Source organism: Besnoitia besnoiti, chromosome XII, assembly GCF_002563875.1.
Source record: "Besnoitia besnoiti strain Bb-Ger1 chromosome XII, whole genome shotgun sequence".
NCBI classification, from domain to species: Eukaryota; Apicomplexa; class Conoidasida; order Eucoccidiorida; family Sarcocystidae; genus Besnoitia; species Besnoitia besnoiti.
Window position 1 is genome coordinate 1,238,944 of NC_042367.1, and position 25,152 is coordinate 1,264,095.

The 25,152-nt window shown below is 52.9% G+C and overlaps 8 protein-coding genes across 8 annotated transcripts; 3 read left to right on the forward strand and 5 right to left on the reverse strand.

Moving 5' to 3' along the window:
• Positions 1 to 1,073: 1,073 nt before the first annotated feature.
• On the forward strand, positions 1,074 to 5,124 carry BESB_023710 (RNA methylase family UPF0020 protein; the record flags this gene model as incomplete). Its single annotated transcript, XM_029361073.1, has 10 exons — positions 1,074 to 2,079; positions 2,537 to 2,594; positions 2,831 to 2,962; positions 3,198 to 3,309; positions 3,807 to 3,862; positions 4,048 to 4,111; positions 4,333 to 4,399; positions 4,519 to 4,577; positions 4,716 to 4,866; positions 4,991 to 5,124. 10 exons carry the CDS (start codon positions 1,074 to 1,076, stop codon positions 5,122 to 5,124), a joined length of 1,839 nt encoding a protein of 612 aa, XP_029215888.1.
• A 437-nt stretch (positions 5,125 to 5,561) lies between these two features.
• On the reverse strand, positions 5,562 to 7,890 carry BESB_023720 (uncharacterized protein; the record flags this gene model as incomplete). Its single annotated transcript, XM_029361074.1, has 3 exons — positions 5,562 to 5,654; positions 6,796 to 7,043; positions 7,854 to 7,890. 3 exons carry the CDS (start codon positions 7,888 to 7,890, stop codon positions 5,562 to 5,564), a joined length of 378 nt encoding a protein of 125 aa, XP_029215889.1.
• Positions 7,891 to 8,536: 646 nt separating this feature from the next.
• On the forward strand, positions 8,537 to 9,382 carry BESB_023730 (uncharacterized protein; the record flags this gene model as incomplete). Its single annotated transcript, XM_029361075.1, has 1 exon — positions 8,537 to 9,382. The coding sequence occupies one exon, from the start codon at positions 8,537 to 8,539 to the stop codon at positions 9,380 to 9,382; it is 846 nt and encodes a 281-aa protein (XP_029215890.1).
• Positions 9,383 to 10,221: 839 nt separating this feature from the next.
• Positions 10,222 to 11,819, reverse strand: BESB_023740 (uncharacterized protein; the record flags this gene model as incomplete). Its single annotated transcript, XM_029361076.1, has 5 exons — positions 10,222 to 10,315; positions 10,420 to 10,485; positions 10,600 to 10,757; positions 10,866 to 11,014; positions 11,138 to 11,819. The coding sequence occupies 5 exons, from the start codon at positions 11,817 to 11,819 to the stop codon at positions 10,222 to 10,224; spliced, it is 1,149 nt and encodes a 382-aa protein (XP_029215891.1).
• Positions 11,820 to 13,810: 1,991 nt separating this feature from the next.
• BESB_023750 (oocyst wall protein OWP2) lies at positions 13,811 to 15,316 on the reverse strand (the record flags this gene model as incomplete). Its single annotated transcript, XM_029361077.1, has 3 exons — positions 13,811 to 13,873; positions 13,929 to 15,026; positions 15,083 to 15,316. 3 exons carry the CDS (start codon positions 15,314 to 15,316, stop codon positions 13,811 to 13,813), a joined length of 1,395 nt encoding a protein of 464 aa, XP_029215892.1.
• Positions 15,317 to 16,854: 1,538 nt separating this feature from the next.
• BESB_023760 (eukaryotic aspartyl protease superfamily protein) lies at positions 16,855 to 17,226 on the reverse strand (the record flags this gene model as incomplete). The annotated part of the gene is made up of 1 exon (XM_029361078.1): positions 16,855 to 17,226. The coding sequence occupies one exon, from the start codon at positions 17,224 to 17,226 to the stop codon at positions 16,855 to 16,857; it is 372 nt and encodes a 123-aa protein (XP_029215893.1).
• A 2,380-nt stretch (positions 17,227 to 19,606) lies between these two features.
• BESB_023770 (uncharacterized protein) lies at positions 19,607 to 22,139 on the reverse strand (the record flags this gene model as incomplete). Its single annotated transcript, XM_029361079.1, has 4 exons — positions 19,607 to 19,826; positions 20,136 to 20,217; positions 21,196 to 21,349; positions 21,699 to 22,139. 4 exons carry the CDS (start codon positions 22,137 to 22,139, stop codon positions 19,607 to 19,609), a joined length of 897 nt encoding a protein of 298 aa, XP_029215894.1.
• A 1,545-nt stretch (positions 22,140 to 23,684) lies between these two features.
• BESB_023780 (uncharacterized protein) lies at positions 23,685 to 24,743 on the forward strand (the record flags this gene model as incomplete). The annotated part of the gene is made up of 1 exon (XM_029361080.1): positions 23,685 to 24,743. One exon carries the CDS (start codon positions 23,685 to 23,687, stop codon positions 24,741 to 24,743), a length of 1,059 nt encoding a protein of 352 aa, XP_029215895.1.
• Positions 24,744 to 25,152: the final 409 nt, after the last annotated feature.

The following is a 25,152-nucleotide window of genomic DNA, read 5'->3' on the forward strand; positions in this document are numbered from 1 at the left end:
CTCAAGACAAGCACCGGGCAACAAAGAAGAAACCCTAGTACTTCGCTGGCACTTATCATCTCCTGGAGCATGATAAAAATCTGAGGCACTACTTTTGCAGGATATCTGCTCACATGTCGACTGGTTCTGTCGTGCCGCGCGGTGTTACGGTCCTGACATACCACAGCTGGCGTCCGGTGCCTTCCCAGTTGCCGTCGTCAGAGCGCATGATCCTACGGCGAAAGCCGGTTTTCTAAGCATATTTATCGTAGATCTGGGAACGCAGTGCATAACATGCAGCTAGGTGTGTCCTTCCTCATTCAACCCGTTTACGCGGAGCTTTTACCCTATATCCTATCGCGTGTTGGTAAATAGGCACGCCTACAGCTGGATGTATGACATCCCCGGGGCCCGCGGGTTTCTACATCTACGTACAAATGTATACGCTTAAGTATTCGAATATATAGGTCTCTTCACACTCCACTACTGGGGCAGAGGCAAATATGCTTGTACGGCGCTGCAGTTTGCCAACGTGCCGGGCGAGAGGGACGCGGTCCCGGTTCCCGCAGCCGGGATCATACCCGTTTTCTCATCAGAATCCCACGGGTCGTCTTTGTTATCTTTCCTCCAGCGAAGAAATCGCCAATGAAATGCCTGTTGGACTACCCTGCACGCCTTCTCCAGTCGTGGTCATGGCCTCAAAAAGTGGAGGGCGCCGTCAGTGTGTGGCGGTAGCGAGGCAATCCTCTCATTGTGGCGGCGTCCTCCCAATTCGATCAGAGGCTCCACGGAGTACGATTTTATGCTTTTCCTCTTCTGCTGGAAGAACTACGGGGCTGGCGTCTTCGGCAGTCGCGAGCTTCGCAGTTCGCGATCGCTGCCAGGCCGCCCTCATTCATCCGAAAGGTCATCCCGGTAGTCAAGCGGGGTCTCTTACTCAAGTCGCACCAACGCCACACGCCAATACAGAGCCCCCGCATTTCTGCGTGAAGCACCTCCGGGGGTATCCATACAGCAGCCTGTCGCGGCGGTGCATTTCAACCGCGCCATTCAGCGCTGAGCTGGTGACTTTCTGTCAGAAACACACGAGGGTTATGTGCTCAGCGACACCTAATTTAAATCACAACGCATGCGCCGACCCGGAGCTGCCGTCTGGGGGAGAGCATTTGTCACTGAAAACAAAACGGGCTCGGCGACGCTCAAAGGCGCTGGCTAAGGAAGATTGTGATATAGCAGCTTCCGACAGTGGTGCGGCGGAGCGTGCGTTCGCTATGCTGAGAGCCCGGCTGTCTGGTCATCAGAATACAAACGCCGAAAGGTCAGAGGATAAAGAGGATGGGCGGCATCCTTTTCATGGCTGCGTAACCGGTGGTGAGACGTCCTCTTCATCCTCGGGAGGGCTCCCGCCTGAGAGTCTTCACTCCTCTCATCGGGCCGCTGACGCTGCAGACAGCAACTCAGCTGACTGCGAAGTGTCAGCCTCTCCAGCAGGCGACAGTAGTGAAGAAGAAGACGAGTCGCTGCTTCAAATATTCTGCGTCTGTGCACCTGGGCTGGAGGGCCTTCTAACTCGCGAGCTGCTGTCGCTGCGTCTGCCGCCTCCCTCACTGCCCGCTACTGCCTTTGTCCCGTCGGGCGATTTCAGGGCGGATGAGAAAGCGCGACTACAAGAAGCGGCAATGGCAGCTGCTGCTGCGGCTGCCGATGCTGCCAACAGAATTGTTGTCAATGGACCTGTCGACGGGAAGTACCGCGGCTCCGGAGGCGGAGTCGAGGTCACGGGAACCTTGGAAACGCTTTGGAACATATGCATGCGGAGTCGGTTGACAGATGCAGTCCGCGTGCGAGTGGGCAGTGCTTTCCCGGCTCAGAGAGAAGCGACACTACTCCGCAGACTTTGCGCGCTTCCGTGGCAGAAGTTCGTTCCCCTCGTAGCGGAGCTGGGCGAGCCGGCTGTTTCCGTCCGTGTGCGCCGTTCCCGGCTGCACCACACGAAGATGATAGCGGATATGACTGCTGCGGCCGTCAAAGAGAACAAGAAGACGTTCATGCAGCAGACGAAGCGAGACACTCTCCCTCCACACCTACGGGGACGAGGAGGTTAGTCGTCGCAGACTGCGCAGGGAGGTAGCAGAGTATGAGACCGACTACGGGCGCTTGCAAAAGTGTAGCGCCCAGATCACATTTTGAAACTAGTGGGCCGTCGTGAACAGAGAATCTGACCGACGACGTAACGGAATCTCTGGGCCTCGCGAGTTACGAGTTCTCTTACACAAGCCACAGCCTGCGCGCGTGGCGCGGGGAAGCACTTTCAAGTATCACGAGCACTGACACTCACGTGCAACTCTGGACAGCGATACGGCTGCGAACCGCTAGCGAGGGCGAAATCACAGCAGGCTATGCTGCAGTTCATGAGCGTCCCCAAGGGCGGTCGTTACACATCTTTGATAGCGTCGGAAAGCAGGCATTGAATAGCCTCTATCGTACCGGTTTCATACAGTCTGCGTGAGCATTTGTCTAAACGTGGTTGATGCGTCGTTTCTGTTTTCTGCTTCAGTAACGATGGCTGGACCGCACCTACTCGTCAACATGAGAGACGGTGTTTGCCAGGTGAGGTAGATTCTATCCTTTTCTGAGGCGATCGAGAAATAAAAGACGAAGCCAACGAGGTTTGCGTAGATTCAGTGGATGCGCTTTGGTTCAAACATCGATTGGTTCGCGTGTGTGCTGAAACTCACTCGGTGCGTCGCCGACTGCGATCGTAGTATGTATAGTATGTTTCTATCTGCGTGACCTGCCGCCTCAAATAATACTCACTGTGTGTGTTGTGTTCTCCCCCATATCAGGTCAGCATCGATGCTGGTGGAGATGTCGGAAGAAGACCCTGGCGCGTTAGCCGTGGCCCGATGCCCCTGAAGGAGCCATTGGCAGCCGCAGTTGCATACCGTACACCGTTCCTGAATATGCTGTATGAGCGAAGCAGGTGAGCGTTGTTTTCCACCCCCCCAGGCAAGGACGAATGGCGCCTCGGTCTTTCACTCTGTCCCCAGGTGGGCAGCAGGTAGACGTTTTTCGCCTGATTACGTGCAGCGAGGATGATGACTTAACCCCGTCCCCGACACATCTGCAGAAGTTATATCGAGTTGATGGCATGTGCGTTTTGCGTTTCATATGTGGACAGACGGAGCGGTAGTCTCGGCGTCTGCTGTGCTATTCAGGCTTTTCGTCTGGGACCCTTTCTGCGGAACAGGACCCATCTTGCTGGAGATGCTCGGTATTGCTGCGGGGCTTCCGGCAAACTCCCCTCGCCGCCGCCATGCTTTTTTCGATGTACGCTAGGGCATCCCTGCCAGTACTTTATCAGAAGCAATCCGGAGCCGGCCGGCTGGGCGCGTGTCTATATAGTTTGTCATTCTGATCCGTGTTTGTATATTCTAGGCGTACAATACGTGTTGCTTCTGCCGGATGATCAACGCTGAGCTCAGCGGCGGTGGAAAGGGCCGTTGTCTCAATTGAAGTTGTTTCTGTCGGGTCCTTTTTTTTGATGTGGTGGCATCTGTAACCTCAGGTGTCACCAGTACGATCGTGCATGGTAGCAGAAACTGCGCTCGCTGTACGGTAGAAATCTAGATCGCAGAAAACCCTGATCTGTGGCACCTGAAACTTGCGTACGCTCCATCCACGAAACTGTGTTTAGCGCCGGGCTGCCCTCGTATCCATAACGGTTCATTGTGATGCTTATTGAGTTGTGCGTCCGTGCCACGAGGTGCAGGAGAACAAACGCCTGACAGTGAATCCGGTCGTGTTCTTGCTTATTCTTGCTGCAGTTCCCTATTCACTCTCCGTCGCGCTTTGCCGCCTTCCTTGACTGCATATCCTTGAGGTAAGTACTGCGCCCGAGCGGCAGTGGGAGGCCACATCGCTTCCTGACCGAACGGAGCCGCCTGACAAGGGCCACCGGACGTCGCTTTCGAGACTCATTTTCTCAAAGCCAAGCATGCCAATCCAGAGTAAACCGTTCCTGCGTCAGATCCGTTTTAACATGGCGCTGTGTGTTTGGCCGCGCAGTCCCCACCCTAATGTGCAGAACCTGGAGCTTTTCGGAAGTGACATCGACCCAGACCAGGTGGAGGTAAGCACAGAAGAGATGATGCGCCGTGCGAATTGGGGGGTTGCGGGTTGTTTGCGAAGCGGCGTTCCCTACCATACTCGGCGACCCCAAGCCACGGCACTCGGTCTTGCTGAGCGTCTTCCTTCGACACCCGTCAGTCTGCAGCAGGTAGCAACCGTCTTGAAGGCAGCAGCGCACTGCAAGATGCAGGTATCCGTTAACTGCTGCGTCGCATTCCTCAGAGGGCCCGTAAAAACGTCGAAGCTTTCCGAGAGAGGTTGCCGCGACCTACTGATTGTCTTGTGCAAGGTGAGAATGATCCAATAGCGCAGCCGTCCGAGGAGATCCTACCACTGAGGACAGAAGAAAAAGTCGGCATCATCTTGCATGCCGTGTCTGTGTGCCTCGTCTTCCCCCACATGCTGCAGAGGACAGAGAAGCCGAACTGCCATGTAAAATCAATTTCACAGAGGGCTCTTTTCTCCAGGTGAGCTTGTCAGACAGGCGATGCAGGGAAGGATTTTCGCCAGTGGCAAACGGCAGGGGAGCAGTTCTTGTCATTCCTCGCCTAAATGGGCATGCTAAGAATAACATTTCTCGGTTCTTCATTGTGGTTACTCTGCAGGTCAGCAGTACCATTCCTCCTGGAGCCCTTATTGTCACAAATCTCCCATACGGTCGGAGAAGCGACAAAAATAATATAGAGGGGATATATAGAGATTTCCGACGGATGGTAGCTGCGCGTGACGACTGGGCGGCTGTTTATGTCTTGTCGGGTAAGTCGCCTTTCACTACAATGCCTGCCAGTTTCACAAATACTCCAGCACTTGTCGCTGCGTTGGAATGCGTTTCGCCGTCCCACGGAAATACTCGCAGCGGTGCCTGTACCCATGTTCGCAGCTTCGAAAAAATTTAGAGCAGAGGGATCGTTGAACTGGCGAGCAATTTCTCGATTTTCTAACGGAGGTATCGAAGTCGAATTACTGAAGTATACTGGAAAGAAGTCAAACCCAGGTGTCGTACGTGCTGGATGACAGAGAATCGTCCGTCGTATGTTACCGTGTTGGTTGCCATGAGGGTAAGGACTGGCGGAGAGCTTCGCGGACCTCGTGCAAATGTAAACAAAACTGGTAACTGAGACACTGTTCAGCGTGCACGGCCGTTCTCCAGCGTTCATGGTTCAGTTGCGAGTAAGCGCAAGGTTTTTTTGTGCGTGCCCTGGTCATGGCTCGCACACGTTCCACACGATCTGTGGATAATGGCGCTAATCCAGAGTAGCTGCTAGCACTTGGGTAAACAAGGTTATCCACGGTACGGGTGTCGGTGCTATTCTTTGTGCTAGTTCAGTAAGTGGAGAGGCGAGACTGTGTGCATTTTTCGAAGTAGGAAAGAGGATCCTCATAATCTAGAGGGCGAAGTCTTCAGTATACATTATAGAAAGCGGTTGTGTGCAAACCGCGTCCACCCATGTCTATCCCGAATGCATTTCGGCATTGTGAGGAGCCCCGCGCAGGAGCTCGAGGTAGTCGGCTAGTGCAGATGACTCATAGTCAACTATGTTGTCCTGACCAGAGACCGGTGGACTTTAAATATATATCGCACTATCGATTTCTCTTACGGAGTTGATGTGGTTTGACCAACTGATATCTGTCGCGCCTCGTATCCATTTCATCACGATGGCAACGCATATTGCATCGAGAGCGTCAAACAGAATCTGATGGCAATGCTCTTGCTATAAGGTAGCATGAGTGGGAATCATCAAGCATGCGATGGTCATTGAAAGGCAGATAAGAAAGATCGCCAATACAACATGTAGAACGTTGTATAATCATTTCGACCCCTAGCCGAGAGGCATTTGTTTTGATTCAAACGCTTCTGCGTGCTCGCCCACCTGTGATAAAATAGGTAACCAGACAGCTGCGGCAGACGACACAGCGACAAGCAGGAAATGCTGCAATTTTGACATAGATAGACTCCTGACAATACACCAATCGAACAGTGCTCACCACACTTGACAACCCAATAACGCTATATATCGGTCTTGTAGACGACACACTAATGCGGCCGTCGATATTGACATGGCTAGTATCGTGCGTACGTTATCATTTCCCGTAGCGCGTACTTTTTCGTCATTTGATCGTCGTTGACTATCGTCTCCGCGTTATCCTAGGTGATGGAACGCGGGTCTCTCCAGTGTTTCATCGTGTACGCCCGCATTTGACGGACTCACTGCATACGCCCCTACGGTGCCGTCAAGGTAAGGCTGCTTTTTCTCTGCTAATTGGAAGTACAGAATATTGTTGTACAGAACTCCTGCTGAGACGGTTGCCGCAAGAATCCTTGCAACATGCTAATTGTGTATCTCTCACTGCATTGTATGAGTGGCGCAAAAATCCGGAGTAGTGCGGTTGCCACCCGGTTTCTGCCTCGTGCAGCACTGTTTTCAGCATCCAAAATATTGGTTATAGTGGAGGGGAGGCGGCAGAGTGGGGCAAATCCGGCTGAGAGAGAGTGGCATCGTCCGCGCCTGAAAATGGCTAAAGTCCTTACCGTCAAAAGAAATAGGGAAGGCACACGCAGATTCATCCGTCAGTGAGGACAAAAGGCCGCGACATTCCGGCTGTCTGCTGCCGTCTAGTGGTACGCGATCGCACCTGGACACTCAGAGTACTATATTGATACCAACCCCTCAACGAACCACTTACCATACGCCGGTGCGTTTCGTCCACACAAATTTTAATAGAGATATGGCTATCGATAAAGCATGGGGGCCAGACGCCAGCTTGGACAGAGAAACGCACACTGACTCGTCTCCATTTGTAGTATATGGAGGCCACGACGACCACGAGAGCAGCGGGTTGCCACGCGGGACCTAGAAACTCCATCTCCACGCCTAAGATGGCTCCAGCAGTGCCTGCAAGGGGCTTAGGCACCGGGCGTCCGATTGTCACTGCTGTGACGCATATCCAGGCATTCCAGATCACAAGTACGCCGGAAAACAGCGGTTGCAGCAACTGCCGTCAGCAGGTCGGGCATTTTGAACAGGGCTTGGATTCCTGCGAGGGTGAGCGCTCTTCCCCTGCACGCAATGAAGCCAGCAGTCTTTGTCTCTGTCTTTCAGGCACAATGCACCTTTCATATGACCAAGTAGCGAAATACGGAAGAACACCGAACGTAACAGGAAGGTTTATCTGCATGCGGCAGGGGCACAACGCGGTGTGTACAAGGTTAAACCCGAGGAAGTGCCTACCAGGAAGCCAGTAATCACTAACCAAGCCGCCGTTGGTCTGGTAAACGCACATGTGTGCAGAGTGCACGCAGCGAAGAATAGGGAGACAGTGCACAAAACAAAGGGTAAACGGTCGAACACTGTGATGATGTTAGGGCGCGCCTTGGCGAGCAATAGCATATGCAGTCATCCAAAGCACAGGAAAACAGATAGGAATGTCAACGCGAGAGGAACTCCGTGCTTTTAGCAATATCTCGAAAAACGCCATAAACGCCGCGGCGCTGTCCTCGGGCTGCTGAAATGAAATCTTTATGATTGGCTGCCGTGGGGAGGCAGTACTCGCCAATGATGTATAGTATTGTGGAAGTTTCTCGGTAGACGCTGCAGAAAATAAAAAGGCATCACCAGCCGAGCCGGGGCGAAGGCATGCTCAGTAAGACCACTTTGCCCATCTGGGAGTTTTATAGTCCCTTTTGTTCCACCTGTGCCGGCGATAGTTCATCCGTCGCCCTCACAAAGCAGTGCTCGCCTTACCGTCAGGGCATGCTTGGACACATACTGCAAGCGCCATGTTTCCAACATCTGGGAAATACAACAAATTTCGGTGCTCTCCAACAGAAGCTGTGCCGCAAGGATCCCTTGCAAACTTACGAGGTACTCGCAAGAATGGCGAGTTCAGTCCTGCTCTCCAGTCAGGTCGTACGGCGAGAGCCTTTCAACTACTCCTCCATGACGGACAGCGTAAAGCGTTATCACCAGGCTTAACATGGACAGCACAACAGTTGCGATCGAGAAGATCGCATCCGAGTGGCTTTTGGCCGCCGATAGTCATACGTATGTGACCCTCTCAGGCACTTATGGGGAACCAGAAGAGTAAGTCTGTTGCGCCCACAATAAGAACTGCACAGCGGCAGCGGTTGCTCCTGGGGGATACGCAGGCGGGCGCTTTCTTCAGTTGGGGTGTACGCGCAGTTCATTCAACTGTGCTACCGGTTTGTCGTTGGCTCCACTCCGGCCAGGGATGGAGATCTAGGTATGGTTTCTTCCACTGACACACTGTCACGGAGTTTGGGCCTTGTCTTGTCCATTTGAGGAAACAGACAGGTATGAATACACATCCTGCATGCTTGCTGCAACGCATGAGACAGCTGAAGATCTGAGTCATTGCAGCTATACGGTCCTCGCATTCGGTGCCCCGCGAGAAGGCAACGTGCATAATGTCTAGCCCCGTGGGTAAACAGCCTTACGGCGGGTGCTTCTGCCCATACGGCCAAGCAGATCCCCAGACAGACTCACCGGGAGCGCCGACGGTGTACATGCCGTCGCCGACGTCAGGGAATATATTGCCTACAAGGTCATGTCCGGAGAGTCATCCAAGCACTCAACAGCAAACGCCGAAGGCCATCGCACAGTCACCGCTACATCCCAGCGATTCTGCTCCCGACCCTGGGGCTCTGCCGCGTTATCGATTTGTATCGTGCATGATTTGCCTTCCCGGGCTAATTGCGGGCTTGGTAACGCTCGCAACCGGAGTTGTGAGGATTGTGCAAGCTTCCCCGTCTCTACGATTGCCGCAGGGAAAATTGCTCGATGACATAAATGCTGACGCCTGGCGTAGTAGGCTTTTTGTCCTCAGTCCTGGAGAGATTTTCGACCTGTGGGCTCCCCTTGTCTTCGGCATCATATCTACGATGACGCACTTTCGCATGTTCGAATTCACCCCAATCACGAGGAGTTTCAAGAGGTACGCTTTGTGGAACTTGGCTCAAGCCATGTGTGCTGATTTCGGATACTGCGGCGCTCTCGGACTCGCTGGAGGAGTTTTGTCGGCATGCACGACCGTTCTAAGTCTGGTTGCGGCTATCTGCTACAGCGATGCCCAGGTCAGTAAAATTACCCACGCTGCGCCTGTTCCTCTAGCGGAGGCTGTGCGCCAACCTTCAAACGACATAAAACCGGTGAATCTGGTACCATTTCAGCCAGTCCTTCGGCTCGACAGTGGACTGCCGCAGTGTGCAAGGCACTCGCGAAATGCAGGTCAATCGGGGCCCGCTGCTGTTTAATTGGGGATTTACGACAAAAACACCGTGCCCGTTCCAGTTTCTCGTGGTTCGTCATGGCTTCAGTTATTAACGCGTGCAGGCAATTAACCTTGTTAGACAGACCGGAATACAGTCGGAAATACACCAGCCTGTAACTGCTTTACCGAAACTACACATAGGGTCGGAAACGCGACAGAGCACAGCACAGGAGAATACACGAGTATTGCTCCCACCGTCAAAAATGAAGAAACTCATAATAACGGAACCTAGTACACCTGTCGTTGCGACCGCGTGCAAGGCGTGTCAGTCTGTGCGCGAAGGGAACGTTGCCACTGCTCCTTCCCAAAAGAAGGGCCTTTGCTGCGGAAGTGCCATAAGCGATGCTACTGCACATGTGTCTCGGTACCGCTGAAAGCTGACTGTTGCCACTCGCTCGCTTGCGTGTCATGCTACCGGCGTTACGGACTATTCCTCCGGTCACAGCATGAGGCACCAGCAATGCCACCATCGGATGCGCACAAAGCAGATTTCACCGTGACCACCAGGCCCTTATAAAATGATCTAAATTAAGTCACACCTTTGAGATCCGCTAACAGTATTATCATCTGCAAACGGATCGCATGAGCCAAACCGTGAGCAGCACTTTCGAAACAACGTTGCCTTCCATGGCACTTGCCCCTGCTGGCCTTCGAAACGTAGTTATTCACTACGAGCATGCTGGGGAGACTACGCAATATCTGTTGCAGTAACTCCCGCACCCAATCGATTCGTTTCATACTGCCGCCTTCTGGACTGTGACAGGTCCTACGAGGTGGTCCGTACGTATGGCTTCAGCAAACGCTCCGCTTCATGAAACCCAGTCATACGGCTTCGCCGAGATCCTCTGCTGCTCTCCGAGCTTTCTTTTGCAGAACGCGAAGGAAGAAAACGAAACCGTTTCTCTGATCTTCTTCCCTGAGGAAAGCGAACATGTGCATTCACAAGTCAGTCACCAATGACTACAGACTCGGGGGGGACAAAAAATGACAGCTCCTGCAATTCTCCGAAAAAAAACTTACAGAAAAACCAAAGACAGTGACCTGTTCTTTGGGAGGTCCACCACTGCGCATAATGTTGCTGGCGGGCTGCAAACAGAAACACAACGCACAACAAAGCCACGATGTGCTGCGTGCGGGATGGGGCACAACCTGTGAGGCAGCCCTCCTTCAGTATAAACCAGAACTGGTGTGATTGCATACTTTGTATCCGCCGGCTCTTTTTTATCCTCGACGAGCTTATCCAGCGCACGGAACTCCTTTGAATCGCGTCCCAGTTTCACACTGATTATTTCTGTTATTGCGACCTGCCGTTCCACCTTGACCTTCGACTGCGTATGGGGCTGACGGATCGAAAGAACCTGCAGTAACGTATCCACGTCAACGAACGTGAGGGACTCCGCCAAGACCGGGCGACGGCCCCGTCTTCGACCACCGTATCATTCACGTCATTGTTGACTGAGGCTCACCATATCCTTGATTGTGAGAATGCGTATGAACTTTAGCCCCAGCGCGTTGACCTTCACGAGCTTGACACCTGACTCATATGCTTTCCGGATATCCTGTAGCCACGCGGTCAGGTTATTTCCAATGAACTCTCTCTGCATGTCATTCAGGACTGCAGCATAATCACGCAACAAACGAGAGTGGGAGCAAAAAATACTGTCGGCCGTGCATGCGGGAACGACGGTTCACAAACCAAGTGAGCAGTCTTTCACAGAGAATTTGCTCGTACGCGTACCCTTGATGTCATCGTGATCAAAATGAGCATCATCCTCATCGTCGTCGTCAAAGTCTTCTTCCTGTTTCTCCGTTGCCGACTCCGCTTTTTCTGTAGCGAGCCCCAGCCCTCCGCCCTGCTGGTCAATGACACGGCTTATCACCTCTTCAGGTTCTTCCTTCACCGCTTCCGACGAAACGACGTTGTCCCCCAGCTTCGAAGACTCGTCTTCTATAGAGTCTATTTCTCCAAGCAGTATATCATGCGAGACTTCATCGTCCATCATTTTCGCACCTCGTTTTGTCTTCAGACAGGTAGGCAACCGACGAAAAGATGGTTCCCAATCTTCATCTCCAGAATCATCCTCCCTTACTCTCCCGAAAAGCTGCTTGATCTTTTTTACGTTCTCTGTATCTGGTAACACCTTGTACCTCTGCGCCAGCTTGAACACAGAATTCCTCGCGTCTGCCTTGCTTTCGCCTCGAGCCTCCGCTACAAAATGAATCGCGTTATCATCCACCAGAACGCGCTGTTGTCGCAGTACACTGAGCAACTCATTCTTTGCTCGTGTATCGCCTTTCAGGGTGTTCTGCCGTTTAAAACCTCGGAACTTCTCGATTGTCTTCACTTCCGAAGGCTTGAAAAGCTCATCATAGCTCAACAGCCTGAGGCTGCCGCTCGTTTCAAGTGTTTTCTGGGCCATTGCGAACTACGTCGGGAACACGACGCCTCACGAACTACGATTTGTCACGCACCAGTGGGTCGGAGCTCCCGCAGCACCGCGGGCGGAAGAAAACGGGAGAAACACGTACAACTGCCTGTGCGATAGTCTGTAAACATTCATACTACAAACGGGCGGACAAAGCATTCTCTTGTAACACCCAAGACATCCCCCACTTCACGAAAGATTGAGAGTACGCATCCGGGTCCGGTGGTTCGATTCGCTAGCAAGTGATGCTGGCGGTGAACCAGTGGTTGGCCAATGTACGCAAACCTGGTGAAGTAAGAAAAAACTCCTATGGCAAATCCTGTACAAAAATGAACTGTCGGAAAAAAGCAATCGAGATTTCCATCCGTCTCTGAAGAACTAGTTGGAACTCCTCGTGGGACGCATCGCGCTCGTGAGCGGCTGGCGGTTTCCGCCGCTGGACCACGGTTGCGATCCGTTTAGCTGACTGCTGAAGGCTGCTCCGGAGAAAAGTCTGAGTGGGGTGGTGGTGTACTGCAGTCATAAAGAACTTGGTTGCCTGTATCTCATAACCGGAGTCATCTTCAGTATTCTAGAAACGTCCATTACGGAGTGCATTATCATAAATTTGAAGAGATAGTCCTAAGTATTCCGTACAGGCTAACAACAAGAAGACGACTGGCACTGCCCTATCATTGCTGCTGGCAATTAATGGGGGATTTTTCGCGGCGAATGCCGTCACAACAGCCTCCGTATTCGTTTTGTGAGAGTGCTTTCTTCGTCTGCGATAGAACCATAACACAATGGTCTTTACACAGTTCAACCCTGTATTATAAATTCTAGTATGGTCTCAGGCAAGGCCACCGAGGATAAGGAACCTTCATTGCGTGCAACTTTACGCTGACACGAGAGGTCCATGTTCGCCCACCGCCGAGACGACCCAGGATGCCGCGTCTCCTACGATTCAAATTGAGCCTTTGTTTCTGTCCGTGTTTCCTCATCATTCTCGATGCGAGCCTTTGCTGAAGATTGGATGCGTAATGACTAGTCTTGGAGGATATCCATAGAAGCTGCCAAACGTGTCCCTTTCTTCTGTACCTTTTGCTGCATGCTGTCTCCTAGCATCATTATTGCAACACAGCAGAAGCATCTCAGTTATGACCTTTGCGCAACTGATGACGAAGAATATAGGTATTTCTGTTGAAGGTAACTTCAAAGTAGTTCACCACAGTGTTCCTCTAGGGGAAGCAGTTTATTTTGTTGCATGTCGCTCCCCCGGCGGGCGTCCTCTCTCCACTAAGCAGGTTCGTGCGACGTCGGATCACAGGGTGTCTTGACCGACGCACCTGCCAGAGAGTTCTCGTTGAAATATCTCCAACAAGTATTCTGTAACTGTGTTCATTTATAGCATTGAATCTTTGTAAGGAAAGACCCAATTTTCCGCGGCAGTCAATTGGTGGCCAACATGCCAGCGGGGCTTTCCAAAGGGGAATTTGTTCTGTCTCTGGTCGTTGCTTTCGGCTCGGCGTTTGCAGGCTCCTGCGTAATGCACCGAATCCTGCGGCCAGACATGAATGAACCGGACGTTCTGGATCGGGTTAAGTCTCAGCGTGCAGCCATCAAGGCCGTACAGTTAGAGTCTGCCCAGCGACACAGCAATGCAACGCCGCGCGAGGCCACCCGATAAATTCGTCGCTAGGGGGTTTCCTGTTTGAACCTGCGTTCATTTTCTTCGCTTTTTCTGTATTCTCGCTCTGTGAGGGTCCCTCAGGGCTGACAGGAATGGTGTTCGGATGTGAGAATTCCTGCGGCATGTTGACGTCTGAGTTGACCTGATCTCTTTTCATCCTGCATACAGAATCCAGCGAAACCGTGCGAGACGTTGCGACTGCAACGGCTCCTGCAGTGCAACGGCTCCTGCGTTTTTATATCGAATGTCATTTACAACGAAGTCTGAGATTCCACAGATACAATGTTCGAATTGCAAGCGCCAGCGATGGTCTGGCTCATGCGTCACAAAGCTCGACGGTGTACGACAAACGAACGCACTTTTGGTCAACCAGCTGGCCCTAAGAAAGGAAACGATGTCGCGTTATGATTTACGGTGTTCTAGTGACTGCCTACCTCTTTGCAAGCGAATTCCGGGTCCGAGAATGTGGCACATTCGTCGAGCTTCGCGGCTGAGTGCTTTGTGCAAGTCATGGTCCGGTGCGTGAAAAGATTCCTTTCACATTGGCACTCCGAGGCACGACAGACAATGTCGAAACCGTCTGGACAATGCTGAGTTTGTGGAGTGTGCCCAACAGAGAAGCAGTCGTTCCCTATCAAGACTCCTTCACCGCAGTCCACGGTGGAATGCTTTCGCGACTTGAAGACGCATTTGCATTCGTTTTTCTTGTCAATACTTTCACATTCCTGTCCTTCTCCGCACTGGTATATCGGTGCTGTCTCGATTTGGCGCACACAATTTCCCGAACCATCATCGAATCCAAGGCACCGTCTCACAACGGCAGTGAATTCTTCCCTCACGCACTGACATTGCTTGCCCTTGCACTCGAGGTGGAATCCGGCCTTGCACGTGCATTCAGGCTTTTTTGCTTCGCACTTCTTGTCCTTTTTTCCATCTCCTACCACCTGCTCCTCATTTTCGCCCGAGTATGCGGACGTCGATTTCTTCTTCTGCGCCTTGTCGAAGCATTCCTTGTATACCTCCAACTGGTAGCAAAGTCCGTCATCTTCAATTGCCCCGGCTTCGCATTCGCAGCTCACGGAAGCCATTTCTTTCTTCTGGCAGGTTTTGCAGAAGCCGGATTTCTTCGTACTGGAAACACACTGGAACCCCTCAGGGCACTCGTATACGATCTCGCCAGGCGCTGTCTTGAGGCACGTGTTTTCTGGCGTTAACTGACTGTGTTCGCCACATACTGGTGCAACATAACCTGGTTCTGTTCTGACGCAGTAACCATCCTCGTATCGATATCCCAAAGGGCACTCGTAACTTGGAGGAAACCTTGTTAATCGCTTGCAGTCGCCCTCCGTAGTTTCGCTTGTCCCTTCCGGGCAACGGTAATCAACTTCTCGAGTCTCCGTCAAGCGACAGCATTTTGCGTTCGAGCTCGATTTAAAGTCGCACATTGACTCATACCCCTCAGGACACCGGAATGATTCGGCAACCCGCGTTCTGCATTTGCCGTGCGCCAGTGTTCCTGAGGGGCAGAATGGCTGCGATGGGGGAAGTTATCAGATTCCGTCGTACTATAGGGAAGCACCTTTCGTACCTCTGGTTTCCCAACGAATTCTCTCTTTACACATGACTGGTCCACCCTCTCGAAGCCGTGAGGGCACTTGCAATTCGCTCTGGTTGTTGGTGGCTCTGGTCGGTACCCCCCAGGAGCTTTTCCTTTCTTGAGGCCATCGGTGGTTGATGCCAGAACGGGCGTTACGGGCATTAAGGATGCCGTAACCATGATGATAAGGCACGCACAAATTACTCTTGCATATATTACCGGCATTGTTACGATGTGCGATCACGATTGAAATATTGGCACAGACAAATTCAACTGGTGCAAAAAGTCAAGGTGTGATGGAACCAGTGCCATTCGCGCGAGGATCAACGATGTCGGGGACGTGATGTCTGTACACCTCTGGATTGTAAGCACCACACGCCCGCTTGAAGGGAGCACTGGATATGTGACGCAGCATACTGGTGACTGCCTTCTATCCGCTTTTGTTGGCGAATTAATTCGCCTGAGTACCGCTTCACTTGAAATGACCTGCTAAAGGCGAACGCTTCCCCCATGCACATTCATGGCGGTTCGTCTGTCACTGTCTCTTTCATCGCGCATCGGCGATGGCGCCGATCATGTGTTGGATGTTGATATTGTAGTTTGTTTGTATATCACTACGCGCTATTATTCATGTCATGCAAACTTGCTGGGACAGCTTTTCCTCGAGCCAGTCGACTATAGAGACTCTTCACACACATATCTCGAGCCACCCCGACATGTATCAGAATTGCGCTGTGGTGTTGAGTGTGGAGTGGTGCGATATCACGGTGCAAATTGTTCTGCGGGCGATGTCTCATGCTCTGAAGAAACTGACAGCGGTGCATTCTTGTAGCTCGGAATTTCGCAAAAGTGCGGTAACACCTGACAGTCTATACGTTTAGTGTGCTGTGTGGGCGACTCACTCTGTCTCACTCGAATGCCACTTACGTACTAGAAGGGGGTAACTCTCATGATAAGGCGGTCAACAAAGAATGCGATGTTCACCCTGTACCTTGTTTCCCCCTGAACCCCCATGCGCACTCGGTCCTTGAGCTTCGCAAGCGTCGGGGAAGCATTTCCTGCTACTGTGGTCAGTCAGTTCGGACGGCAGGCGAGAAGACACCGACCCAGGAAGAGGCTTTCGGTAGTTGTGGCCATCTTGTCGACTGACGCAGGTAAGGGCAGTGCTGCAAGGACCATACGACGATGTGGCCATGAGATTCGGTGCATCCTAAAATGGCGTTGGTGTGCTTTGTCGCTCTTTCCCCATATTAATGGCTCAACGCCCAGGTCCCTTCGTTTGAGAAAGCCCCTGTTTGGTGGCAGCTCATTTACTATGATAGCATTTTCAAGTTCAGTGAAGTACGTTATGAGTGTACAGATGCAATATAAAACACATCCAGAGAAAGAACACCGTTTATTTCGGTGAGTCATGAACACCGTGAGTAAGCAACTCCAGACTCAAAGCCCCGTCTGTATCCCACCGGTGTGAATGCTGTGTGTCCAGACTCGCACAGCTGAACGCCTATCGTCCCCGTTAACAACACCGTCCCAGCGCCTGAGAAGAGGTTTCTCCAACCGGCGACGTTTTACCTCGCGGACCGCTTCCGCAATCCCTAGACAAATTTTAGGGCCAATCACGCGACGTCGGCTTTTTTTGGGTTGTCTATTCTTACCTATCCTCCCAGTCTCTCGGTCGAAAATAGAGTAAAATTTCCTGATGAAAACGTCTCCAAGAACCTGCGCTACCGTTCCATTTCGGGAGCCAACAAAGGCATTTACATTCAACTTACAAATGTGCGGACAGGGTGGTGACTCAAGGCAAGAGGCATAAATGCAACAGGACACGACGAGACGTTATCTGACGCTCTCAAGCCTTCGACGAGGTAGTCATCAGCAGCCAGCTCAAACTCGATCTGCCGTCCAGACACTGTCTGTTCTAGTATGATAGTTAAAGGCTTCATAGCCTGGATTCGGTCGCAGCGTGGCGCTGCGCCCAGCATTGTCAGCAAACGGTGAATGTCCTCCCGTGGGCCGCCGATGCTGGACGTCCCCGTGTCCAGGACAGCAGTGCATCTGCTGCTAGAAGAGTCGAAACATAGGTCAAGTCTGACTCCATCGATCTTGAAGTCCACTAATGAGATGGCCCAACCCATGTGGGGAATCAGGTCAAACCACTGGATGGTTTTCCCGAGCTGAACAAATCTGGAAGCACTACACCCTCACCGGAGCGCTCCATTCGGCGTTGGGTAACTACTAACCTCGAATCGAATCCTCCAAATGTGATTACACCTCCCCGTGCATACCTGGACAGGTACACTGCAAACACTCTGTTCTCTATCCTTCCCTCTGCTTTCAAACTGTCAAGTAAATCCTTCGTCTGGTTGCTGTCCGTCGATCCCGCTAAGGAGGAGATTGGTAACTGGGGCATGAACTCGTGCAAGACAGCGCAACCCACCGAGCCCAACAATCCCATCGAATGCTGCACGCATGAACTGGCATCCCCGTCTACTGTAATTGTCAACACGAGTACTTGCTTACGCAGGTCTGCAAAAGGCTCATCTGTCTGCTCGGTCACAAGCCCGATGGCTTGGCTGGAAATCCTAGTGATCTTCGAGTCACCGTTGTGTGGTACAAGTGGAAGACGCATGGACACCGTACCCAACGTTGCCGACTTGCACAGACTCTATGCCCTTTCGATAGGCGATGCGTCCGGTTCCAAAGGTGACTGCGACCCGCACGTTCCATTCATTGTCAGTTCCATGGTGAAATGTTGACGAGCGACTGCGATCAAAGCGAGAGTGGGCGGTGCAGGATGCAGAGCGGCATTCTTTTGAGGGGATCCAAAAGTGATGACTGCCTGAGTACGTCAACCTGTGTTCGAAAAGGAATTTGTACATCAGTGTGGACTAACCGGAGTCAAAGAGGACTTTAAAGAATTGAGGTGGCTTCCCAACAGATATTTCCCCGTAATACCTGCGGCAACACGAGTGTGACTTTGATTAATTGCACACTTTGGAGGACGGTTCGTCAACTCGTTCCCAGGTCAGAACGCAGGCGCTTACTGAGTGCTCCGGTGACTTTGCAAATCGATAGAAATGATCGTGGTAGGCGGCGGGTTGTGACGCCGAATAAGAGCAACCAGCGCCTGATCTGTTTTGCTACGCGATGTCGGGTACAGAATAATAGAGTCGTTGACTGAACAGCGAACCTGGCAGTGAGGCGCGCGACGTGAAAGACCCCGTGCACAAGGAAGTTTCATCGCCGGACCAGGCAGTAAGAAGCCACAAGGCATACAATAAGAGGAACTGCCACTGTGCCATCATGAAAACACCATGCTATGGTACGTCGTAGGGCCAAACGTCTCAGGCGCGGTGGGGGATGGTGTGGCTGAGCGCGCAACGCGGTTGATCGGCGTTTTCTCTCCACGTGGAGATAAACCTCCTCATACTCCGAGCATGGATGGTGTCAGTACAGGACAGCGCGACGAGTCTTTCTCTATACGAGCCATCCCGCCAAAAGTAAAAACAGACGCAGGCGAAATGTGCTATGTAGTTTTCTCTTCGTTACTGTTACGGACTTCATGAGTCGCGGTGGCCAGGTTGCGCTAACCGGCGCGGTAACTGCTGGCGCATCGAAATACACTCCCGGTTCTTTACTACGTTTGGAAAACTCTTTGAAACTAATGAAACCCCCAAGTGAGGGAGCCCCAGAGGCTCTCAACACAGGAGTCCAGTGACCGCATTTCACGTCGCACTAGCGGAGCGCTCTACACACCTCTGTCTCAAGCATGTAGAGATCAGTGGTGAGAAGCGAGTGTAGCATTGATGCTGCGCCACCTCATACAACCAAGTGGTATTTATTTGTCGAACGGATTGACCGTCTACCACTAACTAAAACAGCACTAGCTGCGACGACAAAATAGCTGACCTTTCGATGCCTTCCCAATACTCCCAGTGCTCCGCTTAGGAAGTGTCGACCGCCCATCACGGGACGCAGTTGCGGTCTCAGCGCAACTAGCATCATATTGTTCCGATCTCATGCTCATCCAACCGGGTTAATATGCCAAGATGCGGCTTTGGGAGTACGCGCGACAGTTGCTTAACGATTTCTACACGTTACGTGAGCGCCCAGCAGACAGCATGACTGAAAGTGCAATCTCCTGCAGGAAACTGTAAGTTGATCCACGAGTCAGCATCAATGTAGAGAGCTTGCAGTTTACTTGTAAACGCCACAGCGGAGTCTGGGTCCACCCCGATCACTAGCGATGGTTCGGTCGAACTTTTGTCATGAAAACACGGCGGAGTTGCCCCTGTCATGCCAATCGTAGGCACTGTGTCATACTTGACGCTTCCCCCCCAATTTTCACAGACACATCCGAAACAGGCAAAGGGATTGACAATAAAGGTGGAAGACGGGCAGGCTTGGTGATGAGTTTGGCTTGTTGACCTAGACCCCCGGGACCGGCAATGCATCCTGTTGTTGTCAAGAACAGGCACATCACGCGCGGTTTTTCACAAACATGTAAACAGATCGTCAGTGTGAGACATCGCCGAGCTCAACCGCTGCATTTGCCGCACCATACAACTCCTCATTCAATACTGCCTCAGCCCTTGCCGCTTTCAGGAGCGCATCTGCTGCAGCGTCTGAGGCCTCTGCAGCGGCGGCAGCCGCAGCTGCTTGCCGTAGGACCAGTAACCGGGAGCGAAGCATTGCCAGCCTATGTTTCTTCGTTTCCTGGATTTCTTCACGCCGCCTGTAGTGCCGGACACCATGCATGAAAGAGACACACTGAGCGACTGGAAGTACTTCTGAATAGGCAATTCAGAAGGCTTACACACATCAAAACGTATGCAAAATAGGATGTCAAACAATGATGCACATCCTATACTGAATGTAACCAGAGCTGTATGAGAAAGGCTCCTGAGGGGAGAGCCCCTCCACATCCGCCCTGGAGTAGCAGTAAATGACCTTTTGACACCGGTTCTGTCGTGTTGAGCCTGCTGCATAACGTGGTGTTGCTCCTCTCTGGCTTCCTACTTGAGGCATCGTGCAGCGGCCTTACCTCTCAGTCTCCTTGCTTAGTGCACACAAGAACTGGTTTTGCTCTTCTGTCGCTCGCCTATCGTTCTCCGCTCTCCGGTCCACTATACACATTACACAATCAGTACGGACCGTCTGAGCGGCTACACGGTGAATTTTTCGTCTACGCTGAGCCTAGACCATTGCCACGGTTTGCATACTTCTCGAAACATTACACGACCCACAATCCGCCCTTTATTTCAAGCATGTTCCTCCCCAACGTGCTGCAGGCATTTCACACTAGTTCTTTCCCTTCTATTCGCACGGTGTCGCCGCCAAGCGGTATACGAGGGGAATTTCTCTCTTGCTGCGAGTCTCCGGGCTCTCGCCGCGTTTCCATTTGTCCAGAATACCCGACACATTCTCGCAGTCCTGTGACACGCGTGCTTACCTTCATACGCAGAGAGATTTGGATGATAACAAGTGTCCCTACATGTGGGCTTTCCTTCTGCCTCTCTCATTGATACTTCTACGAATCGGGAATCTGAGGAGGTACACATGGTGGGTGGAGGTGCGCGCCAGAGCTTGCCTTCGAAGTCAATTAGCTGGCGGGCACTCGCCGGAGCTGCCGACGCGTCCTTGCGTCCAGCCGCTGTTAGAAGCCAAACGCATGTGCACGCAACGAATGCCATAAACACATGCATGCCGAGTCCCCATCGCGACATCCATGGATTCTGCAGATCTAAAAGGAGATGCACGCCGGTCGGCCTCGCCGCGACCGTGAGTCCCTACCACACTTGCGCTCCAGACATACAGAGGTGCATCTAGAGACAGTGCGCAGGAGAACCGAAGTCTGAAAGCGAAGGCATAAACAACGACGCGGCCAGACTCGCCAACATGACGCAGAGTTCATCTGACCCCACGACTTCAGACGGACCGACACAATGGCGTGTAGTCTCAAGGAAACTCGCTGTGCACGGACAGATGCCCGCTTCTCCCGTTCACCCATGGAAAGCGAATACACAGCGACACCGATCTTTGAGTCGACGCGCTGCGCGCTCTGCGTCCGCAGGGACACGCTCTTTTGTACTGGCACCACTCACCAACATCGTCGTAAAGCCGCGCCTTCTCCTCAAGCTTCCGTCGCGAGGCTTCCACTGTCTTTGCATGAGCTGCTAAAAATTGCTCGTCAGCTGCTGCGCGTTCCTCAACTCTCGGGTTCTTCCCTTCCATCAACCGAGCCTGCCGGTCCAGAGGCTACGGGCAGAAACGCGGACAAGCCAAGAGCATCTACCTGTCTTCAACGGCACAGCAAGTCGAGGGCGCTTTCCACGAAGCGAACGCCGAGAAATACCTCAGCAGCCGCCTACTCCGGCACGCAACGACGGCCACAGCCGTCTAGCCGGAAAATAGCAACACCCGTCCGCGTCTCAAACGCAAGGAGAGACAGACGAAAATAACTGGCGGCACACTCAGTGAGCTGGGACGCGACAGTACCACAGCGAAAATCGACGACTGAGAAGCACTGCTAGCTACTCCGGGACACCACTGGATGTTGCCGTTGTGCAGGTGTCTTCAGGTGCTGGACGATGTGAGCTTTGCCTACCTTTTTCGACGGCCGTCCCCATCGCCGTTGCGCTAGCCCGTAATTCACATCCTCACAACCGGTGTACCCTCCGCTGCCGCCACGCTCGCCGTCTGCGTCAAGGGCATCCAGTGACCCCCAAACCCCTCCGGCTCTTATCTGACTCTCTGTGCCTTCGCTCTGCCTTTCCCAGAGTTCTGTCCGCGCGTGTGCTCCATCTCGCCGCTCCGAAGACCCCTTCACCGCGGGCGCCGAGTCAGGATGCTTCCGCTTCCTCCCCAAAGGCGCCAACTGGGAGACACGTTGCAGACCTACGAGCGGCTCTAGAGTCTTTTGCTGCTGCTCCTGTTGCAAACTGAAAATATGGCTAGACAGCGTATACAACGACGACTCCGAGACGCCGCCGATAGGCACTGCCCTTTTGGGCAGGAGTGAACTCTCCGTCAGCCATCCGTATGACATTTCGGCAGACCCCTCAATGTCGCGCGCGCTGGCGGGGCCCGCCTGCAGCCTTATTAAAGGTGAACAAAAGCAACCCACACACACGCGAGAGGAGGAGAAGGCTGGTGGAGTTAACGAGGAGGCGAAGCCTGGTGAGGTTAACGGCAGAGCAGCGACAAGACTGTGGAAACACAGATATAAAAAATGGCAAGCAGAGATTCAGGCGACGGAGAGGCACGGCAAGAGCGGAAGTTTGTCTTTCGGACAGAAAGACCAGTGTGGAAACACGAAAGACTAGCATGCAACGGCCACTGTGACGAGCAACTCTAACTGCGAAGGGCATTGAGCGTCTCCGTCACGCAGTCCCTGTAGCCTGTTTTTTCCCCAAGATACTGCAACACACATTCGTCTGCTGCAGACGTCGAGGCACCGAGGATGCAAATGACACACGAAAGCCCCCAATAGCTACGATACCCTCCCTCCCCTCGAAGAAAACAAAGTCGCAATCCTTCCCTGCCCTGGTCTTTTAAAAAGAAGAGGATCTGGAGACTAAACCGGAAAAATGAGAGCGCTGAAACCAGAGCAGACATCGACGGAGTGGACTGGGGAAAAATCTGTGTTGCAAGGTACAAACGACGTACTTCCAACGACTACCCTAGAGGTCAGCATTTCGTACTTGTGCGAGGCAACTATACCGCGTCTGGCAAGGCACTGACATAGTATAAGAGTGGCGCGGGATAGAAGACGCATGAACCAACTCTCAAATATAACTCATTTCAGGCGTTCTTGGATATTTTCTGACAAGAGAGGAAAACTATGGCTGCCGCTGAAACGGCGCCCGTCAAATCGACTCGCGTTGCGTAGGCACAGCGACAGAGCTACCGTAATCGGCATGGAAAGCTTTTCTGCATAGTCTCCCAATAGAGGAAAACACAAGAGATCCCCGTTTGCCTCTCAATAAGGATGGCAACGAAATACGAATTCACAGAAATTGATTACAAGCGACGCTGCCGTTCACGCACCGTGCGCAGCTCATTCCCTGTCTCTCGTTGACCCCGTTTATTGCATGCAGTATCTTCGCGGTGCTGTCAGCCAGAGGTTCTTCGGTGCGTAAATCTCTGTGGAAATGGCTGTTCTTCTGCCATATTCTGTCTCGCCTCTCATTTACGTTATCGAATTGGGGTGTCACCTCGTGGACGGACAGGAGATGAAAGACAAGAGCCATCCAGTCTCTAACGCGCCGAGCCGTTGCATGCGGTGGCAAGGGGGAACTCTCGAGCACCAGAGCGGCGAAGGAATCACAGACAGCGAATCTCCTGCCGAACTTTTTCCTCTGACTTCTTCGTCTCTTCTCGTTCTGTACCCTCTTACCGCCCTCTGTCTCCCGACCTCTTTCGCGGGCTCTCGAGTCACCGCTTCTGTCGTCGAGGTTGATCAAGTTCTCACACTTTGCTCCGTAGATGTGACGCGCAGCAAGGAATTTCATCCGAGGTCTCGTATCAGGCCTCTCTCTGTGCGTTTTCTCTCACTCCATGAGCTGCGTGGATTCTGTCTCTCCAGTTCGGGATGGCGCAAGGGCAGGGTGACGCCCCCCCCTGTCCTGCCCGGGACGGTCGGTCCCCGCGCGTCGCAACACTTCTGCAGAAGGCACGGGGGCTCCCCTGTTCCTCTCTCTCTTCTCCTTTTACTGTGTCCTCGTCGCCTTCATCTCTCGTCGCTTCCAAGGCGCCCTCCGCATCTTCCTGCTCTCCTTCGCCCTACGGGCCTGCCTCGTCGTCTCCTGCCTGCTTGTCGTCTGCCGCTTCGGCGTCGCCTTCTGCGTCTTCTCTTCCGAGTTCGAGCCTTTCCTTGACGTTGTCGTGCTCGCCCTGCCTCTCTTCTCTCTGTCGCGCGACTCTGCAGCGTCTGCAAAGCAGCAGCGAAGGCACAGCTGCCTTGGGGAAGTCGTGCGCCTGTCTCGCAGAGAAAGTCTACGCAGTGGCGCTTGAGCGGGAGGCGCTGGACGAGGCGGAGCAAAGGCGACAAACGCACACCGGAGAGGGGGACACCGAGGAAGACCGTAGGAAGGATGCAGGGCTGAGGGAGGAAGGAGAGGATGAAGATGCGATCAGCTCTGCAGACAAACTAGTGATCACCCGCCTCGAGCCGCGCCTGGTTTCTTTTCAGAGTCTCTTGAATCAGGAGCGAGAACTGGTCTCCCAGGCACGCGCAGCTGTCAAATCTCTCGATGCTGCGCTCATACAACACATGAGGGAGACAGAGTCTCCGCCCTTCGGAAAGAAGCATAGAGCTTTTCCGGTGGCCTCGACTGGGGACGCAGCGGCGGAAGACGCCGCACAACCGGGCGACCGCAGTCACGAGTGCGAGTCGAGAACGAAGCAGGAAGTTCTTTATGCATTCCTTGTTTTGTGTCACCGCCTCGTCGCGATTATGGAGGAAGCCGCAGACTTTAGGCAAGATCTGAAGGAAGAGCTCACGCACTTCGCCCCCGCCGAAACCTTCAGAGCTGCAAAAATTGCCTTGCAAGCGGAGCCGTATGTATGGGATGAGAAAGAAATTCTCAAACAAGCTCACAAGTGCCTAGACGCGTGGGTTCCCACTGGCCCTGGCCGAAGGTCTCTTTAGAGAGAAGAGGAACAACAAAACTAAAAAAAAAAAAACAAACAAGGCATGGCTTACGGCGAGTGTAGAAGGATATCGGAAGGGGGATGCCGCAGGTTCATGAGACTTGTGTGAGGGTCTCGGATGCACGTGGGTCACGAGCCCCAGTGCAGCAGCCCTACTTTTCAGCCCGCGGCACACACAGGAACCGAGGAAAAACCTGAGGCCTTCAGGGGACCCTCAGGGAAAAGGAAACGACTGCGCAGGAACTGCGCGAACGATGGCTGCGTGCTACAGCGCCCAGCCGGCACGGTCTGCGCCTCACAGCCTCGTATTTGCTCCGTGGGCGTTAGGCTCTGAGACACCGCATATGCGTGCACCAGCGCGAGACGCTGTTCGCGTATGGATAAGCGTGGGAATTCCGCATGCGTTG